This window comes from Macrotis lagotis, chromosome 6, assembly GCF_037893015.1.
Source record: "Macrotis lagotis isolate mMagLag1 chromosome 6, bilby.v1.9.chrom.fasta, whole genome shotgun sequence".
NCBI lineage: Eukaryota > Metazoa > Chordata > Mammalia > Peramelemorphia > Peramelidae > Macrotis > Macrotis lagotis.
Genome location: NC_133663.1, coordinates 185,782,021 through 185,809,507, shown reverse-complemented (window position 1 = coordinate 185,809,507; position 27,487 = coordinate 185,782,021). Strand labels below are relative to the sequence as shown.

General features: G+C 35.8%; 1 protein-coding gene across 4 annotated transcripts in view; it reads left to right on the top strand.

Annotated features, from left to right (window-relative positions):
* The window catches only part of ADPRHL1 (ADP-ribosylhydrolase like 1), an 81,581-nt gene that overhangs the window by 19,149 nt on the left and 34,945 nt on the right, over positions 1-27,487 (top strand). For all 4 annotated transcript variants that reach the window (XM_074192093.1, XM_074192094.1, XM_074192092.1 and 1 more), the window contains exons 2-6: positions 376-540; positions 5,724-5,849; positions 14,569-14,709; positions 23,265-23,392; positions 25,054-25,186. In XM_074192093.1, the coding sequence (XP_074048194.1) occupies positions 408-540; positions 5,724-5,849; positions 14,569-14,709; positions 23,265-23,392; positions 25,054-25,186 (661 nt within the window). In that variant the 5' untranslated portion in view covers positions 376-407. The remainder of the gene's footprint in view (positions 1-375; positions 541-5,723; positions 5,850-14,568; positions 14,710-23,264; positions 23,393-25,053; positions 25,187-27,487) is intronic.

The following is a 27,487-nucleotide window of genomic DNA, read 5'->3' as shown; positions in this document are numbered from 1 at the left end:
GCATTCTCCTGAAACACAGTAACAATAAGAAAAATGCCAGAATTTTTTTTTTTATAAAATCATTCAGTAAACATTTCGTAGTCCATTGTGAATAGTATTGGACTTGGAGTCAGGAAAACCTCTGTTTGAATCCTGCCTCAGATATTTACTATTTACCTTGGACAGGTAACTTCCCTGGGACAAAGTTTCTTCATGTGTAACAAGAAAGGATTGGATAAATGTCCTCAAACTTCTTTCCACCTCTGTCTATGGATCCATGGCTCCATACCTAATGTTCTGTGCCAATCACCCATACTTGCACCTATGCCTACATTCCCACCCATTCCTGCTCATTCTTTCTTGATACTTTATCTTTTTTCCCTCTTCTCTCCACAGATTACTGGTGCTTGGATGACCTGTACCGTGAGATGGTAAAGCATTATGTTGAAATTGTAGAGAAACTCCCCGGGCGGAGGCCGGATCCAGCCACTACTGAAGGTTGTTTACAGCTGAAGCCAGATAACTACCTACTTGCCTGGCACACTCCTTTTAATGAAAAGGGTGAGTAGGAACCATCCCTTCTCCCTTCAGGACTCCCTTGATGAGTAAAGTCTAGTTTTTCTTAATTTCAGGACTATAAACTCCAACCCATCTTTTCTATCGTCCCCTGCCCTATGAAACAGATCCAGGTTTGCCTGAAGGTGGTGAGAGACCTGCCAAACATTCTTTTCATAGGGCAATGTGTCCTTTTGTAAGTCAACCCTACCCACTTTGGCATCTATTTCAGGAAAGCCTTCTTGCTTGGCACTAGGTGACTCCAACAAGATTTTTGTCACTGGGTCCCCAGTTTATTTTAAGGAATGTTTTCCACTCTTTTCCACTGAGTTCCTATAGGTTCACTCTTTCATCTGGGTCATCATAAAGGCGGCTGCTTCATAAATCTCCCTCTGACCCTTACCATTTGTTGTAGAAGTTCATTCTAACATGGGGCCGACAGCAGATACCACTCATTGCTCAGGTGGTCAAGGATCCAAAGATCACAGTCCTGCTGCCCTCTGGGTTTTATATAAAAGGTTAAATAGCAGCAGTAATTCTTATGATGCCTGCAATTTTTCTTTTTAAAGTCAGCTGCAGTTGTCCTTCCCTTTCTCCATTTTTTCTACTACATCCCTAAAGGAATTCTCAACCTGGAGAACTTGAACTAGATTTTCCCAGGAGAAAAAAAAAGAAGAAAGAAAAGAAAACCCATATAGACTTAATGGAGATTATTTATGCCTCCTCCTGACCAGCTCTTCAATAGCAGCCTATGAGGGACACATATTAGCCAACATGGGATCCTGATGGGAGATAATAAAAAGACATAGTTAGACATTCTGAAGGGAACAGTTTGTGCCTGTGGATTGTGCCTGGAAGCTTGGGCTGGAGGCCTGGGCTGGACCACCAAACTCAATACTACCCCCATTCTAACTCCTCAAGAAACAAGGTGACCCAATAGAAGGAGCATTACATTAAAAGGCAGGGGATGGATTCTACTTCCAGCTGCCACTAATTAACTCTGGGACCATGAGCTAGTGATTTAATTTCTTTGAGCTCAGTTTCCTTATCTATAAAATAGTATAATTTATATATAGTATAAAATAGTATAATAATATATATATATATAATAATGTATGCATGCTCTATCTATCTCTGAGGGTTATTGTGAAGCTTTAATGAGATAATATGTTCAAAAAAGTTCTTTATAAATTATAGAAGAATAGTGAATAGAATGAAACCTAGAGTCTAGAAGGCCTAAGTTCAAATCTAGCTTCATTGATTTACTAGGTGTATGACCCTGGGCAAGCTAGTTAATACTGTTTGCTTCAGTTTCCTTATCTGTAAAAATAAACTAGAGAAGGAAATGGTAAATCATTATAGTATCTTTGTCTAGAAAAACCCCAAATTGGATGTCAAAGAATCAAACATGACTGAAAAAACAAACAAAATATAGATGAAAAATGAGTTCTCCAAGAGCCTGGATTATGTCTGCTCTTATCTTCCTATAAAGGAGGACATTGTCTATGAGGTAGCCATTTAGTAATACCCATTGAATTGATGTTAGTAGCTCTGATTTAGGTAAAATTTCTTAATTAACTCAGTTTCCCAGTTTCTAAAGTGACCAGAATTATGTTGGTCAAGTTTTATGTTACAAGAATATTATAACAACAGAAACAATAATAAATAATATTTAGATAGTACTAACTATGTGTTAGAGCAACTAAGTGGTGCAGTGGATAGAGCACTGACCTTAGAGTCAGGAGGACAGGAGTTCGAATATGACCTCAGACACTGTGTGTCCTTGGGTATGGCACTTAACCCTGATTGCCTTGCATCCAGAGTCATTTCCAGTTGGCCTGACTCATATCTGACTACTGGATTCAGATGGCTCTGGAGGAAAAAATGAGACTGGTGATTTAGCACAGCACCCCCTCAACTCAAATCCAATTCATATATATGTCATGGCATCACCTCCCTGATGTCATGATCTCTTTGAGAATGAAGGACAAACATCACCTCATTATGTACTAGCTACTCTGCTAAACATTTTTTAATAATTGTTTCATTTGGTATTTATAATAACCCTAGGAGATAGGTACTATTATTATCCTCATTTTACAGCTGAGAAAACGGAATCAAAATGAGATTACTGACTTGCTCAGGGTCACACATCTGGTAAATATCTGAGACTGAATTGAAATTCAGCTCTTCCTTACTTTGGACCAGGTATTTGTCCACTGTACCACTTAACTACCTCATTATCCATTTATAAGACAAGTTTCTATTTTAGGATCCTTTCTTGTCCCTCAGTACAAAAAATAACATTTTTTAAGTAATGCTACTTGGAAGATCTCACAGAAATTTTCACATATATAATAGTTATAATTGTAGATATCCTTGACAAGTTATAGTTTACCAAGTTGATTTCTCCCTATAATTATATTTGGATACTATTTTTTGAGTTTTGGATGAAAAAATGAATTCACAGTAGTTACAGTCTCTGTTTACCATGAACTGGACAGGTGTCCCTGAGCATATTAATATTGAAACATCACATCCCAATCTGTGAGGGAATAAAATCTATAGCTAAAAAGGAAATTCCAAGTTCTATATACATGCACCCTCAGAACATATCATAATTTCCACAATAAAGTATGACATGTGGATGTTCAAACCACATTTCCAGAATCCCTCTGACCCAAAAAGGAATCCTTTTAGAGATGCAGTTTGAAATGGCCAATAAGTAATTAGAGTAATGAAATTCAGAGGAGAAATTGGAGCTAGATTTTTGAATCATGGAATGATCAAAATGGAAATGATAGCTAAAGCCATGAGAACTGAGGAGAGAGAGAGAGAGAGAGAGAGAGAGAGAGAGAGAGAGAGAGAGAGAGAGAGAGAGAGAGAGAGAGAGAGACTGCATAGAGCTAGAGGGTGGGGAGAAACTCTCTCCTCTCTTTGTAACTCCCCCTTCCCTTGCCAAGTACAATTCTCTCTCAAGATACTTCATCATTAGATTTGAATATCATTCTACTGATTTATTACTGGACTACAAATTGGCTTGTTATGTTATACATTTTTTTCCAGAGGTGTATCTGATTTTTTTTCAAACAATCACAAGATATTTCCTCCTATGTGGGCCAACTCTCTTAAATCAATGATCAAAGCAAATTATTCTTCTCAAATAGGTTAATAATTTGTTCTCAGAATGTTTTTAAATGCATAAAATAAAATGCACATATTACAAATTATATTTAAATACAATTATGAAACATTTTAAAGTTCCTAGACACAGGAATGGGTCAGGGAGTTTGAGTAGGAGATTAGTGGGCCATAAAGCTAAAGAGGAAGGTAGAAGGCAAATTATGATAGACCTTAGATGTTAGGATAAGGAATTTGGATTTTATCGTATACATAAATAAGAACTATTTGTTTGTTTTTCTTTTCTTCATGAAGCTGTTTAATTCTGTATAATCTACATACCAGCTCTCTATTTCTTATTTACCCCATGTATTTTCTCAACTCTCAAATCTGAAATCCCTTAATTTAATTCATATTTTTAGTATTGTAGAAGTGCAGTGTCCACTGCCACCTTCAATTAATGACAGAAATCTCAGACTTCTTGATCACATCAACAAATCAAAAGTATAAACTAGATGAGAACACATTATTATTCCATTTGAGAAGAAAAAACAGGTCCTTTCCTCACAGGAAAAGGCTTCCTTTAGAATTTATGCAAAAAACACATATGAGTTGTGCATTAGGGGAATCTAGGAATTACATATGACAGAGATAAGGAGGAAATGTATTCTAGAGACAGAAAATGGAGCCTAAGAACCAGAACTTTCAGAAAATCCATGAAAAAAATATATATTATCTCATTTGCTCCTCAGTAAAACCTTAAGGTATTTTGTAAACCATATAATTATAGAACAATATGTTATTTTGTTGTCATTATTGTGTAGTTATAGTAGTCCCCTCTATATAGATAAGGGAACTGAATCTTCTAGAAATTAAATAATGTACTCTTAGCTTCAGAGTTGTTTGCAATGAGATTCCTAAATTCTTATGTTTTCCAAGTTCAGGATAAATATCTGAATTCTCATTCAGTTAACTTTAGCGGATATATGCTAAATCCTGGAATGTTCTGAGGCTCAAATGAAGTAATGGGTGAAAAACATTTTGCACACCCTAAAACTCTATATAGATGCCAGTTATCTTCTGCTTCCACCTCTTCATGTTTCTCCTCCAGTCACCAGTCCTTCAGTCTTGCGATGACTTCATTCCTTTTGCTCTTGCTGAGCTCAATTTATATTTATAGAACAGTACAGAATATGCTGGTGATGGTTGTTGCTCAGTTATATCCAATTCTTCATGACCCCATTTGGAGTTTTCTTGGCAAAATATTGATGTGGTTTGCCATTATCTTCTCCAGCTCATTACCCAAATGAGGAAACATGTAAATAGGTTGACTTGCCCAGGGTCATATAGCCAGATTTTAAGAAGAGAAGTCTTCTTGACTTCAGGTGTAACATTCTATCCACTGTGCCACCTAGATGACTTTAACCACTGGGCTCTGGGGGACAATGTATTTATTCACTCCTTTTTAAAGTTTAAGCTGCATTCTTAAATCTAGTCAATTAATAATACAACAAATCAAGCCCTAATTTGCAGCAATTGCTGATTTGTTTGGATTTTATTTTTGTGAGACAAAGGAATTAAATGACTTGCTCCAGGTCACACAGCTAGTAAGTATCAAGTCTAAAGCTAATTTTGACTCTTAACTCCAAGACCAATGCTTGATCCACTGTGCCCACCTAACTGTCTCCAATTGTTGATTTCTGATGTGTAATTGCTAACACTGAAAAATTAAAGTTAGAGTTTCCTACAAGCATACTCCTGGGCAAGACACTGTCCTAGGGACGATGGAGTCCTCAGGGAATTTAGAATTTAGCAGGGGGAAATAAGATCCAATTCAGCAAAGACATATAAATCAAAACAGATTATGAGAGCACAATGCATTGTAGACAATGAAAAAAGAAATGTCAGAGTTCAGAGAACAGAGGACAAGTTTCTTTTGGGAAAGGTCAGAAAGAACTAAGATAGACTTTTACCTGTGCTTTGAAATAAAAGTAGGATTTGAACCATCAGAACTGTAGAGGCAAAGACAACATGGATGCTTAAAACTTTTAAATGAAATTTTTATATAGGTTCAGGATTTGGAGCTGCCACCAAAGCCATGTGCATCGGTATGAGATATTGGAAACCTGAGAGGTTGGAGACACTCATTGAAGTGAGCATTGAGTGTGGGCGAATGACTCACAATCATCCAACAGGTAATGACTGCGTTACAATGAATTGCTAATCTGTTGGATGAGATGTTGCTAGGATTCTCTGATCCCAGGCTAACCAAGAACCCACTCTTTACTTCTTCCCCAGAATGAAATCAGAAATCCTGTGCCTCCACACATTACCTAATCTGGAGTCTAGATTATTCCACCTGGCAGAATGGCTTATCTTTATTGTCATTTTCTCTCCTGTTTGTCATTTTTCTCTCTCCTATTGGTACCTTTTAATTTACAGTTTGAATATACTCCCTGTAACAGAGTGTAAGAAGACACTTCATCCTCCCTCATCTCAAAGGATCAGAAAAAGTAACCAGAAGAAGTATCTTAGTTTGATCTAATTATAAACAAGAATGACACATTAACAAAACAATCTGCATTAATGGAGGGAATACCCGTGTTAATGAGACCTCAAATCTATTTAAATATCAATAATTTTAAGTACAGTATCCTCTTTTTGAAAAATCCATATAAATTTTTCATATGTATGTATACACATACATGTATAAATATAAACTCATATGCATAAAATATATGTGAATGTGTGGGCACTCAGAACAAGTATTATACAATACAGCAGATTGTCATTGGAGAAAAGACTGCAATAGCTGGAAACACAGTCATCTCAAGGATATGACAATTTACAGCTAAGACATCTCTTAGCTACCAGGAAATAACTAGGGAATTGATTTGCAGATGAGAGAAAGAGATAAATGTGATTTTTTTTTCTTTCTTTCTCAATTACATGTAAAGAAAGCTTCCATACTCATTTTTAAATAAGATTTTGAGTAGCACATTCTTCTCCCTCTTCCCTTCCCTCACCCCTCCCCTTGTCAGCAAGTAACCTGATATGGTAAACCATCTCATGATAAACACACTGACAGATAAACTCAGTAAATGCTTATTCATATAACCTGGCCCTTATATCAAAGCAAAGTATACTCTCTCAGGCCCCATGTTACTCTTTTCAGACTTCTTTTTCCTTCAAGACTGCCCTTGATATTCATATCTTATTGCTATCTTTTATTTCTAAAAAGTCTGAATTTCCCTCTGTATCTCCCCTCCCCAGTAAAGACAATCAATACATTTTTAAAAATATTCTGTCAATATATGCTCAATACTTGGTTTCCTCCTCCTCCTCCTCCTCCAACTCCTCCCCTCATGGAGAGTTATGTCTTCTTATAAATATCTTCTTTGGGTTTATTTGCCTTGACGCTAATTTTAATATCATCCACATAAAATAATGTTGTGAAGGGGTGTGACTAAAAATGCCAGCTCAACAGACTGAAATAGAAAGATTTGAAATGGCATTCAATAAAACTAGAGCAGACTTTTATTCATGGGGTGAACTATGAATTCCATAATATTAAATGTATCATTAATGTTCATGATAGCCTAAACAATAAACTGGCTTCTAAAATTCTCCAAATTAAAACATAAAAGTATATAATACAAACTCTTTTTTCATTTTTAGTATTTTATTCTAAGCACTACATCTTCAATTAAAAATCATTGGTGATTTTTGCCTTAATATCAATCATTTTCCATGTCTATCCACCATATTAAACCCTAAAAAAATTAAGCAAAAATATTCCATACAGAAACCTTATCTGAAAGTACTTACAGTATCTTATTCTAAAAACCCCACATTGCTCAGTTATGAAAGAAAAGGAATATTTTATTAAAATTTCTATAGGTCCTCACTGGTTTTTGCATTACTCAAAGTTCAGATTACTTTTAGTGACCTTTTCTTTTATATTTTGTACTCATTACATATATTATTCTCTTGGTTTAGGTTATTCACATATTTCTAAATTTTTCATATTCATCATTTTTAATCTCATGATACTATTCCATTGAACTTGTATATATTGTTTTTTTTCAGCATCAATTTTAATACTTCAATTGGTGGACACTCAAATTTTTCCTTTTCTGAAATTGAGCATCTTCTATGTGTTTCAATTGCTTAAAAATTAAATATTATTTTATATAAAATATAAATTATATTTCATGTGAAATCTAAATTATTATTTAATGTAAATTATTTTATCCTATATTTTATCTAGTATTTACATACCTTTTACAATCTAAAATTTATTATATAATATGATATGATCTTTTATATTATTTAATTAAAACTATTATAAAAAAGAAGGAAACTGGCAACATAAAAGTAGGATTCCTATAGCGCTTTGCTAATATATTATAAACTCTTCTTTTTCAAGAAGATTTGCATTTCAAAGTATTTTAACTGTAGCTACATATTTTTTTTTATGTTTTAGATTTTGCAAGGCAATGGGGTTAAGTGGCTTGCCCAAGGCCACATGACTAGATAATTATTAAGTGTCTGAGGTCGGATTTGAACTCAGGTACTCCTGACTCCAAGGCCAGTGCTCTATCCACTGCCCCACCTAGCTGCCCCTGTAGCTACATATCTTATATCAGCATTATGACTACATTCTAAAGTAATTTTATGGCTTGAAACTGGAGTAGTTGTGTATTTTTTCAAAACTTTGTTCTCTTTTTTTTAAACATGAACTTCAACAGCAAGCATCACTATTTTTATTGTGATGTGTTCTCAGAAGACTAGAACATTCCATGGGGGGAAGTAAAGTGACATTATGGGATTCAAAAGGACAATTAGGCACCATGAATTTACAGAGCCAATTAGAACATATTTGTTTCATCAACTCTAAACTCCATCTTTTGAAATGGTCCATAATCAATGCTTTTGAGACAGATAAAAATTCTGAGAAAGACTTTTAGCCAAGTATGTATTGGTTTTGGTAAGATGAAAAAAATTTATCTTCTACAGGAAGCCTTTACAAATCCCTCTTAATTCTATTGCTGTTCCTCTGTTGATTATTTCCTACATATCTTTATTTAGTTTATTTGTATGTAGTTCTTTGCATGTCATCTCCTCTCTAGATGATGAAGTCCTTGATTTTTTTTTTTTTTATATCCACAGGGCTTAGCACATAATAATGTTGTCCATTTGTTTCAGTTGTCTTTGTGACCCCATTTGGGGTTTTCTTGGCAATGATACTGGAATGGTTTACTATTTCCTCTTCAGTTGATTTTACAGGAAACTGTAACCCCATTTGCCTCAGTTTCCTTATCTGTAAGATGAGTGATATGACAAAATACTCCAGTGTCTTTGCCAAGAAAACCTCAAATGGCGTTACAAAGAATTGCATACAACTGAAAATGACTGAAGAGCAACAAAAAAGATCACAGTTCTGATCCCTACATGGGCATTTATTTCATAAATATTGCCAATTCCTAATACCCACCCATTCTCTTATAAATGTAGAAAGTGGGGAACAAGAGAACACAGATAAATTAAGACAGATTTGTTACCCCTTTGGACAAAACAATTCAAAATACTTGTCTTCCTGCTGAGAACCAACATCAGTAGGATCACCTACATGTATAGAATATTAGAATTTCATTGTGGGAAGTCTTATATTGTATTTTGTATTTAAGACTTGTATTTGAACATGAGTAGAAGTGCCCTCTTTCATATTGTTGCCATGTAATCATCCAGCCTCTGATAACCTCCAGTGATAGGGAACTCACTGTCTTCTAAAATAACTCATTCCATTTCTTGTTCCATTTCTGTAATTGTTGGAAAAAAGAAATTAGTAGAGAAGGAAATGGCAAACTACTTTAATATCTTTGCCAGGGAAACCCCAAATGGCATCACAAAAACTCAGACATGACTGAGCAACTGAACAACAACAATTATTAGAAAGTTTTTCCCCCCAATTAAAATCTATTCTTTGCTCCATTAGTCCCTTATAGGTGGACAGTTTTGTGGTACAATGGTTAGAGCACTTGACCTGGAATCAGAAAAAGACTTGGGTTCAAATCTGACCTCAGACACTTAAAAACTGTGTGATCCTGACAAGTCACTGAATTTGTCCTAGTGTCCTCATCTGCAAAATGGAGTTAATAATAGTACCTACCTTGCAGGATTATTGTGGGATCAAATGAGATGATAATCATCAAGGACTGTATAGTAAGCACTCCATAATTGTTACCTATTACTATTGTTATGTTTTTGTTATTGGGGCAAAATAAAACAAGTCAATCAATTTATCAATCAACAAAAGTTGATTAATCTTCAGTATGCTCCATGCTAGGAAACAAAAGTGAAACAGTCCTTGCCCTCAGAGAGCAAACAATCTAGCTAGATACTGTGTACAAAATAAGTACAAAATCATTCGAAAGCAATAACAGCTGGGGAGGGGGAGGGACAACATGAAAGACTTCATGTGGAAAGAGATGGCTAAGCAGAGCTAGGAAGGAAATTAGGAGTTTTAAGAAGTGCATGGGGTGCTGCTAGATGGCTCAATGGATAGAGCACCAGCCTTAGAGTCAGGAGTATCTGAGTTCAAATCCAGCTTCAGACACTTAATGATTGAGCAAGTCACTTAACCCCATTGCCTTGCCAAAAAAAAGAAGTACATGGAGAAAGCTATTACAAGCACATAGAGATGAAGTACCACAGAAGAAAGAACACTAAGAAGTCCAGTATGCTGAAAGGGAATTATATATAATTATATCTGTATATGATGATATATGAAAGGAATACTATATAATAAGGCTGGGAAGGTAGTTGAGGTCACAATGCCAAAAAGAGTTTATTTATATTTATTCTAAAAATATTCTGTTTCTTAAAAAAAGCAGCTAGATGACACAGTGGAGTCAGGAGAATGGGAGTTAGAATCTAGCCTCAGACACTTGACACTTACTAGCTGTGTGAGGTTAGGCAAGTCACTTAACCCTGATTGCCTTGCAACCAGGGCCATCTCCAGGTCATCCTGATTCATATCTGGTCACTGGACCCAGATGGCTCTGGAGGAGAAAGTGAGGCTGGTGACTTAGCACAGCACTTCTTCACTCAAATCCCATTCATGTGCTTGTCATGGCATATATTCCTGATGTAATGGTCTTCTTCGAGAACAAAGGACAATCATCATCATCATCATTTTGTTTCTTAGTCTCTGAGTTCTGAAATGTCCCTGAAATTTTATGCTCTGGCAAATAAATAAGATGAATCCACCTAAGTCTTTGTGACCCATTTTGAGGTTTTCTTGGTAAAGACATTAGAGTGATTTGCCATTTCCTTCCCCAGATCATTTTATGATGAGGAAACTGAAGCAAACAGAATTAAGTCACTTGCTTGGGGGTCATACAGCTAGTAAATGTCTAGTCTGGATTTGAACTCAGGTCTTCCTAACTCCAGACCTCGTGTTCTATCACTATGCCATCTAGTTGCCCTAAAATCCCTAAAATATTCTCTCTGATAGATTAAATGTTACTAGTTTTTTTTTTTAGGTTTTTGCAAGGCAAATGGGGTTAAGTGGCTTGCCCAAGGCCACACAGCTAGGTAATTATTAAGTGTCTGAGAACAGATTTGAACCCAGGTACTCCTGACTCCAGGGCCGGTGCTTTATCCACTGCGCCACCTAGCCACCCCGATACTAGTTTCTTTAACAGATATTCATGTGATGTTATTCTGAGTCATCTTAACATTTACTGATCACCTTCCTTTAGATGTTCTTTGGCTTGTCAAGATGGGGTTTGAGGTATTCAAGGAGGACTAGCATCTTTGATGTGAGAGTTTGCTGAACTCTTTTCAGGGATGTTCACCCACCTTTGGTGTTCATCTCAACTGTCACCTGTGACTCCAAGAAGCTATAATATAAACAGTAGTCACACCCTGGTAAAACTATCTCAGCAGATGTTTCTGCTAAAGCAAGCTGAGGGTCTTCAATCACATTGGCTAGGGAGATGTCTATCCCAAGAATGTGAAGACTTCCATTCTCAGAATGTGTGGATAAGAATAGTTTGCTCCAATAGCCATGAAAGTGACTGAAGCAGGCACTGTGGAATGCTTAGAGCCTGGTCAGACATGGAAATGCCAAGGTCATCCACTGCTTTGTGGGTCATTGTCTTGACTTTTGTCTTGCCACTGGACTTTGATGACTTTGGAAGAGAGAGTGTGATGACTTTGTGCAACTTTGTCTCACTGAAATCCAACTCACATGCTCGCTAAGACATCGCTCTGAGATAACATTGCTCCTCTTCCAAAATGAAGGATTAACAACAACTTATCAAGGTTCTTCCTAAGATGTGGTATCCAGAATTGAAGGAAGCCATAGGGTATTCTACTAGAGATTTCCTTCAAGGATTAGAAGGAGCTTATATCTCAATCAGAACTCTTTGGATCAAATCATTTGAGATTCTAGATTTCAGACTATATTTCCCTATCTCATCCACAAAGATACCAATAGAAACTTTTTTCAGTTGCCATTATGAAATCCTGATACCCTGTGCTGATAATATTTCTCTGATCTACTAATAAGCAGCCTAATAAAAAAGAAATAAAATTAGTCTAGCATACCACTTTCTTTCTAAACCCAGATAGGCTTGCAGAGATAACCACTTCTCTTTCAAAGTGCTCATGACATCCCTTCAATAATGTGCCATAAAAATTTGGAAGAGACAAAATAAAGTTAATCCATTTTAGTTTGAAGAATTCACTTTCCCTTCCCCCGCCCAAAAAATCAAAACAACACATCAAGAAAAACACTTTTAAAGAACATTTGCATGAATTCTGGTCTTCTTGCTATTTAGAGTCTGTGGATGATAAGATTTTTCTCTGTCCAAACTACTTGAATGCTGGGATTTTATTTTTATTTTTTCTTATTTATGCTTCATAAGTGTGCTTTGCTTAAGCACATATTCCCAGATTTATATGAATTTTAATCCCAACAGATTTAAGAAAAAAAGTTTATCCCACCAACTGTGATGTAACATTTAGCCAAAGAAAGTTAGAAGAAAAAAAAGTTTAGAGCACTGTTATCTAGGATAGAAAACCCTTTTAAACAAGAAAACATTTGGGAAGTTCCTGATTTGTGGCCAAGAACTAGTCCAAAAATATAACAGAACAAATCAAAGATGAAAAATTTAGTACATTGGTACATACAGGGTAAAATATTCAAAAAGATTTTAAATTATTTTTTTAAATTTATAAAAAATTAAAGCCTAATTTACCATCTCATATGTTGATGCCCATTAACTCAGAAACAGGCGGAAATATTTATAGCTATTGACTTTTCAGCATCATATTTATTTAATGGAATTTGAATAAAGGAATTATACATTGTGTATCTTATTAAACTAACCTGCAGAAAATATACAAGAAAAGGATTGGTTCTTGTCTTGCAGACTTATAAGCAACTAATGTATACAGAGCAATGTACTAGGCACCAGAGAAGAGACAGAGGTCAAATACTAATAATAACTAATAACTATAATAATAACTATGTCCAGGCATTGTGCTAAACACTTAGTTATTATTTCATTTGATTCTCAGAACAATTCTAGGAAAGAAGTTATTTTATAACTGAGGCAGAGAGGGATTAAGTGACTTGCCCAGAATCACACAGCTACTAAGTGTTTGAGACAGATTTGAACTCATGTCTTCCTGACTCCGGGGTCACTAATCTATCTACTGTGCAATCTAAGGCATGATGTCTGTCTTTACAGAGCTCATAACTTGGTAAGGGGTTATGCTAAATGCAAAGAACTAAAATATAGAGACTTGTAAGAGATGACAACCAAGTATAACACAAAGTCAAAGAGGGGAAGGATCCTTATGGGTGGGGTATGGGAAAAGGATCAAGGATAGTTCTATTACAGCAATGGAATTTGATATGAGCCCTGAGGGAAGGGCAGGGTTTCAAAGTATCATAGAATCTCAGTGTTTGAAGGGACTTTAAAGAGCATCAAATGTGATCTGTGTCTGGCCAAGAATCACCTCAACATTTAGAGCATTTCAAGGAAGAGATCAGCTGAAGCTTAGAGGGAAAGCATTTATGGGACAGCAAATAGGACAGTTGCCTGTAGTATGGTCATGTGGAGGGGAGTTCTGATAACAGTGCAATAGCAGAGTCTATTCTGAATTTATCTAAAGGTGCTGACACATAGAACATCCACTCACATGAAAAATCCTCTTGGCTCTTTGGAAATCTTCCATTTAGATGCTATTCTCGATTATTCTCTCTCCTCTCAGAATTTTTTACTTCAAGCACCACTTCTAAATGAAACCTTTTCTGATCCTCCCACTTGTATTGATGCCTTTCCTACCAAAACAATCTTGTCCTTTCTTTGTATATATATTTTGTTTATACTTTAGAGTATATATGTTATTTCCCCCAAGAGAACAGAAGCCCCTTGAGACCAGGGATTATTTCACTGTTGCTTTTATATTCCCAGCACCTATCACATCTTTTTTTTTTTTGATCAATTAGTCATATCCAACTCTTTGTGACCTTTTTAGGATTTTCTTGGTAAAGATACTAGAGTGATTTGCCATTTCCTTCTCATTTTATAGATGATGAAACTGAGGCAAACAGTGTAAAGGACTTTGTTCAGGGTTACACAGCTTGTAAGTATCTGAGACAGGATTTGTACTCAGGTCCTCCTGACACCAGAATCAACACTATATCCACTGCAACATCTAGATACTCTTATCATAATTAGGCATTTAATAAATGTTTGTTGGCTGACTTGATTAAATAAACTCAGAACTGTACAAAAGAGGATGCCAGTTAATAATTTCTTCCTGATTAGATGATAAAGTTGTCACCACCTTTTATTCTCTTTTTTCTTTTCTGCTATTTTTCCAAATATCTAGGTTTCCTGGGGTCCCTATGCACAGCTCTCTTTGTTTCTTATGCCATCCAAGGAAAACCGCTTGTGCAGTGGGGGAGAGATATGATGAGAGTGGTGCCAATGGCTGAAGAATTCTGTAAAAAGACTATTCGACATATGGCAGGTGAGAATGGTGTATTGTTGTTGGCAAGAAGGTAACAGCCTTAATTCATATTTTTCTAAGCTAGGCCAAACTTGGACCAATGTCCCAGTAGTTTATATTCCATATTGGATTGAAATGAGATACCTCTAAGTGATTTGGCTGTTAAAAGTAGATTTTACTTAGCAAAAAGCAGGGAAAGAATATTTAATGAGAATATGCATTGAGAATAACACAAATTGATTCACATCAACAAACTCATCGGCCTCTTTGTTGTCTAGCTTCAGCCAAGCATCAGAGAAAGCCTTAAACTACATTGTAAGTAGATGCTTAGGAAATAATGTCATTAACCAGAGTCATTAGTTCCCCTGATCCAATCAAATTTCAAGAATGATTTCAAAATATTTTATGGGTATGCTATATTTTCATATAGCTATAATATTGCCATGAGAGCTGTGGGTCAGTTCTTATTTAATAAATTGACTTGATTTCAAGATACTTAAGATGGAATATTAAGACTGATGTTTATTTTAAATTTTTTTCTGAGTGGTTAATTTTCCTCATATGACTCCAGTTCTATACTATCATGAAATAGGGGCATAGATAATTTACTGAGGTCCTTCTCAGGGATCATGTAATTCTTCCCCACCCCCCCCAGTAGTCATGCATAGATTTCATTCAAGTCCAATTTTAACATCTCATCATGTTATAGAGGTGATTCTGTGTTCTCTAATGCTATAGCAATAGTGGGTAAGATCTGGTCCTACAAACTGGAATGGCTTCAAGTACAGAGCCAGTGATGGAATGGACATCTGTATGGTATATCATAGTGCAAGGACTATGGTAGCTAAGAATGGAGGAGGGAATGAAAAAAGAGAGAAGGAAAGATGGAAGGAAAGAGACAGAAAAACAGAGAGAAAGGGAGAAGGAGAAGGAGAGATGGAGAAAAAGACTAAAAATAGAGGAAGAAGGGGAGGAGAGAGAAATAGAGAAAGAAGGAAAGAGAGGAAAAAAGTGATAGAAGAGAGGGAGAGAGAGAGAGAGAGAGAGAGAGAGAATTTGGAATTATAGATTCTTTTCTTAAATATCTATTTATGTATGTCAATGTTTGTAGAAAGAATGAACAATTAACAAATTTACTAATTGTTTTTGGTCCTGTACTTTCATTCTCAAAGTTAAGACAGAGGTTCTGTTAAAATTTTGGCCTTTGCTAAATAACACTATATTTTGGTTTCTTATCTTAGAACTAGTTTAAAGCAAAAAAAAAAAAAAACCCCTATAATTATTGCTATTGCTAAGGAAGCACCTCTTTGATCAATCAAAGCATCTCAACAAATATTCATTAAGTTCCTCCTCTTGCTCTCTAAAGTTTTTTTATGTTATTTTCCCATAATTCTCTGATCCAAATGACATTTTCTAAGAGGCTCTCAGATAGATTATTGACTGAATACAGAGAGAACAGATCTGACAGCTGAGCTCATTGGCATGATAAATTCTGTCACTTATGAATCAACTCTGCCTTATCCTTATTTTACTAAACCAGGATTCCCTTCTAAATGGCCTCTACTTTTTTTTTTTAGATTTTTCAAGGCAATGGGGTTAAGTGGCTTGCCTAAGGCCACACGGCTAGGTAATTATTAAGTGTCTGAGGCCAGATTTGAACCCAGGTACTCCTGACTCCAAGGCCGGTGCTCTATTCACTGCGCCACCTAGCTGCCCCTGGCCTCTACTTTTTAAAAAAAATCTAATCAGTTTTTCATTTCCGAGTTTTTGATATATACCACTTAATTCTGAAGAACCCATCTGTGACCTAACAATGGTTTATATTTTTTACTACTGTTTATCTCTTAAACTACCAGAAAGCACAGCTGCCAAGATACCTGACCTTATTTGTTAATAAGGATCTGGGACTGGTAGCTCCACCTCATAGTGGTTATTCATTCCACCCAACATCAAAGAGCATTCAGTTGAGAACACCTGTAGTTAATAACAGGTACTCATGTAGCTCTTTAAGGCTTATAAAAATTACTTTACATATGTTATTTCATTTGATCTTTGTACCAACTCTGTGAAGTAGATATTATTATCTTTATTTTATAGATGACACTGAGAGAGATTAAATGTCTTGTCAATGGTTACTTAGCTACAAAGTGTTTGAGACAATTCAAAATCAGGTCTTCCCATCTCTAAGGTTGAGATTTTATTCAGTATACCAACCTAGCTGCTCTGCTTCTCAGACTTACTACGTCTATCGCTTGGTAGTACCCCTTTTGTGGGTGACAGTTTTTTTTCTCATTGGACTTTGAATTAGTCTCCATTCACCAAGAAAACTCTTCTTACTTTGATACTGCATTTCATTTACTCAAACTAGCATAATATAATGGAGTTGATCACACTATCTAAATTTAATTGATTCAGTGCTCATGCTCATAGAAGCAAAAACAATTAAATATATCAAGACAATGACTTCTCTCAGACCCAGAAAGCCCTTAATTGATAATCTATTGGTATGTCCAAATGATTTTTTTTTGTTGTTGTTGTTGTTTTTTTGCAAGCCAATGGAATTAAACGACTTGCCCAAGGTCACACAGCTAGGTAATTTTTGTTTTTTAGATTTTTGCAAGGCAAATGGGGTTAAGTGGCTTGCCAAAGGCCACACAGCCAGGTAATTATTAAGTGTCTGAGGCTGGATTTGAAATCAGGTCCTCCTGACTCCAGGGCAGCTGCTCTATCCATGTCTCCACCAAGCTGTCCCATCAAGCCAATGATTTCTAAGAACATAGTAATCATTTCCACTAAGACCTTGAAAGCCTCTCAAAAGCTATTCTTTCAGTTGTGACAGCTCAAGACCTCTGGCACCAGTCCCTTCTCCTGCCACTTTTCCTTTCCTGCTATTCTGCTAAATGAGTGGCACCCAGGAGGAGGAGTATATGGGGCAAATGTATGGACTCTAGAGTTAGATGAACCTTATTTCAAATCTTTCCTCTGATACTACTTGTAATGATACTTTTCAGTTGCTTTTCAGTCTTGTCTGATTCTTTCTGACCCCATTTGGAATTTTCTTGACAAATATACTGGAGTGGTTTGCTATTTCTTTCTCCAGCTCATTTTACAGATGAGGAAACTGAGGCAAACAGGGTTAAGTGACTTGCCCAGGGACACATAACTTGCAAATGTCTGAGGCCAGATTTAAATTCAGGAAGATGCCATCCTGACTTTAAGCCTAGCACTCTATCCACTTTACCATCTTTTACTTGTATGACCTTGAGCAACAATAATAACAGCATTTACATAATGCTTTAAGATTTACAAAGTGTCTTTTGATATATGTTATACCAGGGCAGCTAGGTGGTACAGTGGATAGAGTACTGGCCCTGGGGTCAGTAGGACCCAGTTTAAATCGGGCCTCAGACACTTAATAATTATCTAGTGTGACCTTGGGCAAGTCACTTAACCCCATTGCTCTGCAAAAAAAACCCCAACAGCAACAACATAAACTGAGATATGTTATCTCAATTGATCCTCACAACAACTTTTGGCAATAGGTTCCACAATTTCCACATTTTACAGATGAAGGACCTGAGATTGTGACTTCAAAGTCTACATCTCCTATGAATTTTGGGGACAGTCTAGAACAAGTGGCTTAATATCTCTATTTCACTCTTTCCAACTAAAAAATGGGATCAGAAAGACTTGAGATATAATAAGGGATAATGGTAACAATGTTCTAAGAGAACTTATTGAACATTTGAAATGCTAAGAGCATTAGCAGATTGCAAAATCAATTTTGCTATGGGATTCTCTCTCTACACACACACACACACACACACACACACACACACACACACACACACACACACACACACAGCTACTTTTATTTTCTAAAGGAGATGGAATGTATTTATGGGCAGTACATGCTAGTAAATGTGCAATCTAAATCTCTTCTTGCTTGGTAGAGTGACCTTAGAATAGATACTTAAGCATTTCTGGAAATGTGTTTTAGTCTATTAACCAGACTAAATGAAACTTTCTATCTTTCTCAATTTGTAAGCATTCTATTAGTGGGATTCACAGCTAATCTGACATTTAATATCTTTTATATTGATGAAAACATGCTGCAAAATTTAAGCAAAGGTATGTTAATGCCTCCATTTTCAAAGTTCAATCAAGTAGTTCTGGAATAATGTTTTCTCTCTCCCTGCTTTCTCACTTTTTATTTTTTTAGTAGATGCTTATTGTTAATGATCACATCTTACAAATACAATACAAGCATATTAAAATATCCAAGCAGTTATGAATTTATGAAACCAGAATTTATATGTAGCTCTGGTATACAAATACTGCCCAGTTGAGTAGGGTCTAAGGCTCTCCAGTTCTCATAACTATAGATCTGAAAGAGACTTCACAAGGCATTTAGTTTAATCTCCTTATTTTATGTAAGAGAACCTGAGGCTTAGCAGGTAAATCAGTCTGGCCAAGGTCACACAGGAAGTATGAAATCAGAGGCAGGATTTCAATTTTTGTTCTCCCATTTTACAATTGATGCACTCCCCGGGATTTCAGAGTTGTCAGATTCTAGTTAGTGCCTATTTTATTGTAGCAGTAACCAGAAGCCTCTGTCAGCTCTGTCTCACCACAACTGGAACTGCCATTTTGGGTAAAACATGTGTTCTCACCCCACCTTCCCTGGAACACCAAGGTTGGGGTGGGAGTGGGGAGGAAAGAAAGAAGGATGTTTATTACTGTGCTACCTCACAATCTCCTTAAGCCTTCATCCCAATTCTTCACTCCCCAACCCCTCCCCACTCCAGATCTCCATTCCCATCCAGTTCCATATTCCATGACCACCTCACTCACTCCTTAATTGCTGCTCCTTACTTTCTTCAATTCCAAGTTAATTTTCAGTTTTTTTAACCTACTCTGAAATCTTTATTATCAATTCCTAAACCCCTATCCATTGTTAGCCCTCTCCTCCATCAAATAATAGCTCCTACTGACCTACAGGCAAATGTGGAAGTGATTAAGTAACACCTCAAGGGCAAGGATTGTTTTGTCTTTCTTTGCATTCTAGTGCTTGGACAGTGTCTAGCATATAGCAGGCAGTTAAAAAATGTTTAATGATTATTTCTGAAGTCTGGAACTCAGAATATACATTTCACAGAGAAAAAAGTCTATAGTACTATTAGTAAAATGTGTTTCCAGTTTATAATGGTTCAGTGTAGGTAATTCTCCACTGATGCGGTCACTTACCATTAGTAAAATATGTCTTTAAAACCTGTGGTCAAAATAATACTCAATTCAGTTCAGTCAATACATATTAAGCACACTCAGAGCCCTATGCCAGTTATCAGAATACAGGTTCAAAAATATTGACCCTCAAAGTGTTTACATTCTTTTGGGAGACTATCACTTGGACACTGATAAACAGAAGCAATTTGGAGAGGGAGAGAGCAATAACAACTCAAAGAGTAGATAGAGAAGGCTTCTAGCTAAAAGCTAGAAACAGAAACCAAATGAAGGTTGTTTCAATGATGATATTAATATTAAGAAAAATAATTTTTTAATATTTAAATTGAATAGTCCATTAAAGGTTACCATGATCACTTTGATGAGTTTCTGAAATTACTATTATCCCCATTTTACATGTGAGGAAACCGAGGTTCATAGAAGTGACTTGAGGGCAGGATTGTAATCCAGGTATCCTTGAATTCTATGACCAGATTTTCTTAATTCCACCTATTGATTCATCAAATACTAATCATTTCATGGACAATCTTATGAATATAAATCCCTCTGCAGTCAGCTAGACTGGTCCATGGACAACAGACCATGCCTTCCAGTTTGATAGACCCTGTCAGAGTTACAGAGTTAGAGTTCAAACTGTGCCAGAAGAGTAAGGTCATTATTGCTGTTGTTGTCATCATTGTTGTTGTTAGATTTTATTATTACCATTAATGATGGTGGTAATAATATTAAGAAGAAGAATGATAGTTATAATTACTTACAGAACATTTTAAACAACAGAGTTTTACATGTGTGATCTTTTTTAGGTCTCCCAATAACAGATGAACTGAATCTTGAATTAAGGATCTTATCCAAGGTCATATTCCCTGGTCAAGTAGCAGAGTTATGGGTGAAACCCCAGGTCTTGATTCAATTCCAATGGTTTTACTCTGGCTTTTTTTTCTCATTGCACCATGATGTCTGTTGGGAGCTGCCCTTAAAAAGCAGAATTATGACAACATTCCTATCAACAAACATCTATTAGGTGACCCAATGGATAAGCACTGACTTTGGAGTCAGGAGGACAGGAGTTCAAATCCAGCCTCATACATTTGACTCTTACTAGCTGTGCGACCTTGGCCAAGTCATTTAGCCCTGATTGCCTCACATTCAGGGCCATCTCCAGTCATCCTGATATAGGTCTGACCTAGATGGCTCTGGTGGAAAAAGTGAGACTGGTGGCTTAGCACAGCACCCCTCACTCAAATTGGATCCATGTGCTTGCCATGGTCCTGATGTTGTGATCCTCTTTGGGAATGAAAGACAAACATCTACTGAATACAGAGCGTTATGCATTAGATACCAGAAAGGCATCAGATAGAAATCTATTAAGTCCTTTGGTAGAGAAAAAGTTAGCCCTCTCCTCTACCAAATGACCTAATAAATTTCTTTCTAAAATTATTTCAGATTTTAGGGTCTGTTCTTATGAATAGCACTGGAATTTTGGCTTTTACAATCTCATAAATACAACCCATACACAAATAATTATAGTACAAAATGGAACATGAGTATGTGAGAGGCATAAACAAGGTTATATGAGGTCTAAAGAGAACAAGATCATTTTCAATTGGCAAGAATTGTAGAATGCTGCCTTTGAACTGAATCTTGAAAGATGGATAGAATTTCATGGGACAGAGAAGGGGGCAAGAGAGAGGATGAAGAAAGCATTCCAAGAATGAGGAGCAAAATGAGCAAAGACACACACACACACACACACACACACACACACACAGAGAGAGAGAAAAGAGAGTAGCAAATTAAGTAGGGGTTAGCATACTGTAATCCTCCCACAATATTACATTTCCCCAGCTAAGAATGATTTTTGTATTTTTAAATGGAACTTTATTGTGTTTTAAAAGGTAAATGCCATTCTTAGCTGGGGCTGTATAAAATTAGGAGGAGGTTAGACTTGGCCCTTGGGCAGTAGTTTGCTGACCCCTGGCAAAGTGTATTATAGATGGTCTTGTGTCCTGGAGCATAAATAAAGGGAAAATGACTTAAGGCCAGAAAGGTCTGGTAATACCAAATTGTAGTAGACCTTGAATGACAGATTAAGAAATTTAGAGAGTAGTCAGAAGGCAATAAGAAGCTATTAAAGGTTTTTAATACTGTAAGGAGATTTATTCTAGTGCAAAATTGAAGGTTAATCCAGCAGTAATATAAAATACCAAATTATAGGGGTCCCTTCCCTCTGTAGGAGGGAGAAGGCTAAAGTTGAAATTTGGGATAAGGAATTAGATAAGGAATGAGAGATTGAGACTGAAGAACTGAAACCAAGGAACTAGGAATGGGTTAAGTACATAACTTAATCAAAGTTTGGGTGGGAATGAGAAAGATGAATGGGGGAGATGGGAGAGATAGCTAATTGTTGGTGAAGGGATGGACTGAGGGCTGGGAGTGAGGAGAGTTGAGGGAATGAAGAGAGAAAGTGAGAAGACAGTATATAATTATGATCTATCTTAGATATTGAGAATAATTGAAAAAATGTACTTCTTCCTTTGCAGGGGTGGGAGACTTTGGGTATGAAATTTCACATTTCATATGATGTTAGTTGCAGTCTATATATATATATATTGGGTTTGTTAAATTTCTTTTTTTCTTTTAAATTTTTTGTTTGAAGCATGGGCTTGGCTTACTGAGGAAGAGAGGGAAGAGTATATATTTGAAAATGAATGTGATATTAAAACCAAAAAACCCCATTAATTTTTTAAAAATGAATAGGCAAAAAAAAAGGACTCAGCGTGAGTAGAGGCAATGAACTCTTCTCAGATGAGAAGTAGGTAAAAGGCACTCTAAGAGGTTGGAAGAAAACACAGCAAAAAGAGTTTTCACATCCCTCCTCACCCTCTTAATGTTGCTTAGCCAGAGTCTTAAAGCTAGAAGACAAGTAAGGAAGTTATAATAATTCAGTCAGGTAGTAAAGAACATCTGCACTAAGGTGTTCATGTAAAGTCTGGAGGGGAAGGGACTACAAGTCTGATAAGTGGTATTGCAGGCTGAATCAATGAGATTTGGCCAATGATTGCAGGAGAGGTATATAGCATTAATATTATATGATATGATATGTAATATATGATATTATATGATATAAGATAACCTAACATTATATCATATTATATATATATATATATACATATGTATATATACATATATATGTGTGTGTGTGTATATATATATATATATATGTACATACATACACACCAAAGATACCACCAAAAAGTTATTCTCGTGACCTCTTTATTCAGAATGATTGCTCTGTTAAGATTGAATATACTGTTGATTTTCTTTACATTTAGAATACCAGGAACACTGGTTTTACTTTGAAGCCAAGTGGCAGTTTTTTTTGGAGGAGAGAAAAATTGCTGAAGAGCAAGATAGTAAAGCCACTTTTCCTGATCATTATGATGCAGAGGAGAGAGACAAGGTAAACTTGATGATTTTCCTTCAGAAAAACTTAAGAATATTAACTGTCTGTATAGCATTCCATAAGGGATTCCTGAAGGTATACCTTCAGGGAATAGATTGCTAGCCTAGGTAAAAAGATTCAGGGATAAGAATACCTGCTAGTACTCTTATAAAAATGCTTTAGGAAATCAAATATTTTAAACACACAGCCTACTAAATGTTTCTGTTTGTGGTTTTCACATAATTTTATTCAATATGAATTATTTCCAAAACATAATTAGAATACTCCTGGATAAACAAATTGATTATACTATCCATGGTTACTCAAATACAAAACAGAATTCTCAGGGGTTCCTCTAAATTTCTTTCCTTCTTTCTTCCTTCTTTCTTCCTTCTTTCCTTCTTTCTTTCTTTCTTTCTTTCTTTCTTTCTTTCTTTCTTTCTTTCTTTCTTTCTTTCTTTCTTTCTTTCTTTCCTTCTTTCTTTCTTTCTTTCTTTCTTTCCTTCCTTCCTTCCTTGCTTCCTTTCATTCTTTCTTTTTCATTCTTTCATTCTTTTTAATCAAAACAATGACTATAGGCTTAGATTAGATATTAGATTAGATAGATCAATTAGATATCAGGAAAATGATAAATTGTCTGATGTGCATATTGTACCACCACACTGGTTAATCAGGAAGCTTGAATTTTAGTCCTAGCTTTTTTCAGTACCCTCATCTATTACCTTTTCTCTGCACTAGGGTTACTAAATTTACCCACAGTGCTATATTTAGCAAGTGTTGATAGAATTTGAAGTCTTTCAAATGTGTAGAGACAACAGAGCTTAGCACCTAGTTAGTAAGAATAATAAGGTAAAATAGGAAACTACTAGATGATGGGCTAATCACTTGCCCTAATCACCACTAACTACCTCTTAACTGAGGTCTTGTTTCCTAGTTACTTTTCTGAGGACACAATTATTGATTCTTGCCAAGTTGCAGAAATTCCCAAATATAGCTCTGCCCTTGAGGTTTCCATCTGTCTGTTGGAATGTTACTCCTGTATATCACATAAGAGATATCATGAAGATAAAAAGATGATATAGCTGAGTTGGAGAAGAATTAAGAATTCTTTGGAATAAAGGTATCAAATTAGGAGTGGCTATTAATGTGAAAGGCAGTATAGCACAGTGGTATAGAGGATAGAGAATTTGCATTAAATTCAGGATGACCTGGGTATAAATCCTGTCTCTGACATTTATTGGTTCTATGACCTTGGGAAAGTCATTTAACATTTCAATCTTCTGGGTATTGAAATCACAAAGAATGTTCTATCTTGCATTAATAGAAAGAATTTCTTTCCTAGGAATTCTTTATTGTCATGAAAATAATGATCTAATCTTCTCCCCTGTTAAAATCACAGTCAGGTTTAGGAGGTAAGATGACACTACTGTTTGGGCATTTCATGACTGCCACAATGAAATCAAATCAATTTTGTTATTATTAAAAAAATGATATTATTGTCAACTTTGTTTTTACCCAGTCTAGTTTTTCTCATCTATCCAAATGCAGATCATGACTTTTGAAGTACCCCCAAAATCAGTTTGGAGTTAAAACAACCACACAACAACCTAGAATAAAACTGCTAAACCTATTCAATGATTTTTTAAAGCTCAAATAACTGACGTTGGTCATTTCATCAGACTTACAGAAAATGGAGTTCAGAAGGTAGAGGTGGAAGAAGGGGCCATGATGCACCAATGATAGCATATGATGCTCTTCTGGGAGCAGGTGACAATTGGATAGAGCTCTGTAACCGGGCCATGTTTCATGGAGGTGAGTTTCTCCTTTATATTTGTGAGTTTTGGTGCCTTGTGGTTCTGAGCTTCAGGATGGCCTGTGCCTCTTGCCAAAATCTTTCTCCGGAAGGATTATACACACACACACACACACACACACACATCAAACACATACACACACACACTTCTTCATATATACATCTACACACATATACACACACATGTAAATGTATATAGTCAGCATACACATATATAGACATATGTATACATATACATGTATATAGAAAATATTTCTTTTTAAAATTAAAAAAATTTATTGATGTGACTTTTTCTCATCACACACTTTTATAGGTTACTCTCACCTCCTAAGAGGTCTCTTGTAGTAAAATAAAAGTTTATTTAAAACTAGCAATATGGTGAATGCATCTGAAAGTTCATATGAGATTTCACATCTATATCATCCATACTTCTCTTTTTCAAATAAAACATCCATTTTCTCTGCATCCCATCTCTCACTTTATTGAAAAAAAAAGAAAGAAAAGTAAAGTAAATTTCTTGTAACAAGTAGGCATAGTCAAGTAAAATAAATTTCCTGAATGGCTATACACCACACACACACACACACACACACACACACACACACACACACACATACACACATTCATGCATGCATATATGAGGGGCAAGGGGAGGGAGGGAAGGAGAGAGAGAGAGAGAGAGAGTTTGTGTCTTATTTTATAGACTTAATCTATCACCCTTGTTTAAAGGACAGCATATTTTATTGTTGGTTTTCTAGAATCATGATTGATCATTATTTTGCTCGTAATTCTTACATCTTTCAAAGTTGTTTGTTTCTTTGCTTTTTAAATGCTATAGTTAGTGTATAAATTAGCAGCTAGGTGGTATAGTAAATAGAGAACTAGGCCTAGAGTTGAGAAGATCTGAGTTCAAATTCAGCCTCAAACACTTATTAATCATAATAGCACTACTTCCTAAAGCTGTTGTGAGGATCAAATAAGAATATTTGTGAAAGTTCTTAGCACAATGCCATAAATGATTCCCTTCTTCCTAGTTCTGTTCGGTCCTCAAAATTGTCCATTTTTATGATGTTAATATTATAGTATCAAGTATACAAGATTATATATTATTATATCAACTGAATATATTATTTATTTTTGTTGTAGTCATTTCAGTTGTTTTCAATACTCTGTGACCTCATTTTGGGGTTCACTTGACAACTACTGGAGTAGGTTGCCATTTCCTTCTCCAGCTCATTTAACAGAGGAGAGACTGAGACTAACAGGATAGGGGACTTCCCAGAATCACACAGTTAGTAAGTGCCTGGGGTTAGATTTGAACTCAGGGAGATGAATTTGACTCAACCAAACCCAGTGCTCTAGCCACTATACAACATAGTTACCTAAGAATATTAAATACCCCCCCCCATTAAAACCTGATCCTCTTCATAACTTTGTTAACTTGCCCACATGGGTAAATATGAGAGCATTCAAGACTAATATTACCTCTGCTTAGAGAGGAACAGATGGTCTCTCCACATCTACAAAAGCCTCACAAAACATAGTTTGATAGCAGAAAACAACTACACAACTAAAATGCTCCCAAATAAGGGAATGTCAAAGTAAACCATGGTGTTTCAACATTCTAGGATACTAAGGAAATCTTTAAAAGAATTAGTATATGGTTGACATCTAAACATGGACATGAAATCATGCTAAAAGAAAAATTGAAAACATGCAAAAATATGAGCACATTGACTACAACTACATCAAATGTGTGTCTACCCAAAGCATCCCAAAAGTCTTAGTATGGTTTAAGCTACACATTTCCCAAAATAAGCAGACAGTTTGGAGCAAAGTTAATAATTATGTCCCACTCTTTATTCTTTCTTCTATGTTATTATTGGTTTCAAATACTCAGAGACACAAGTGGCAGGCATGTTTTCTTTTGCAACCCTATGCTGACCTCTTCTCCCCAATTCCAGTGAAAGAAAAATAATCAAATTGTATTGTGATGGAGCAGGTGGAAATTTTTCAATTTCTGATACTGGCCTAGAACTAAGGCAGCATTTATTCAGTTGAGTTGACTAGATCAATGTTATGGCTTCTGCAGTATCAACTATTATGTCATTAACTGATTTTTGTCTATACATTTGGTGGGCAAAGTTGGGAAAAGGTGATTTTATGACCTTTAAATTTCCTTCTATAATTCAAAGATACTCTGATTCTCTGAAGTTAGTTGAGTTTGTTTTTACTTAATGTTACAATCAACATAGGTGCAATCAATATTATGTCATGTTTCCTTTAGGGGAAGAGAGAAA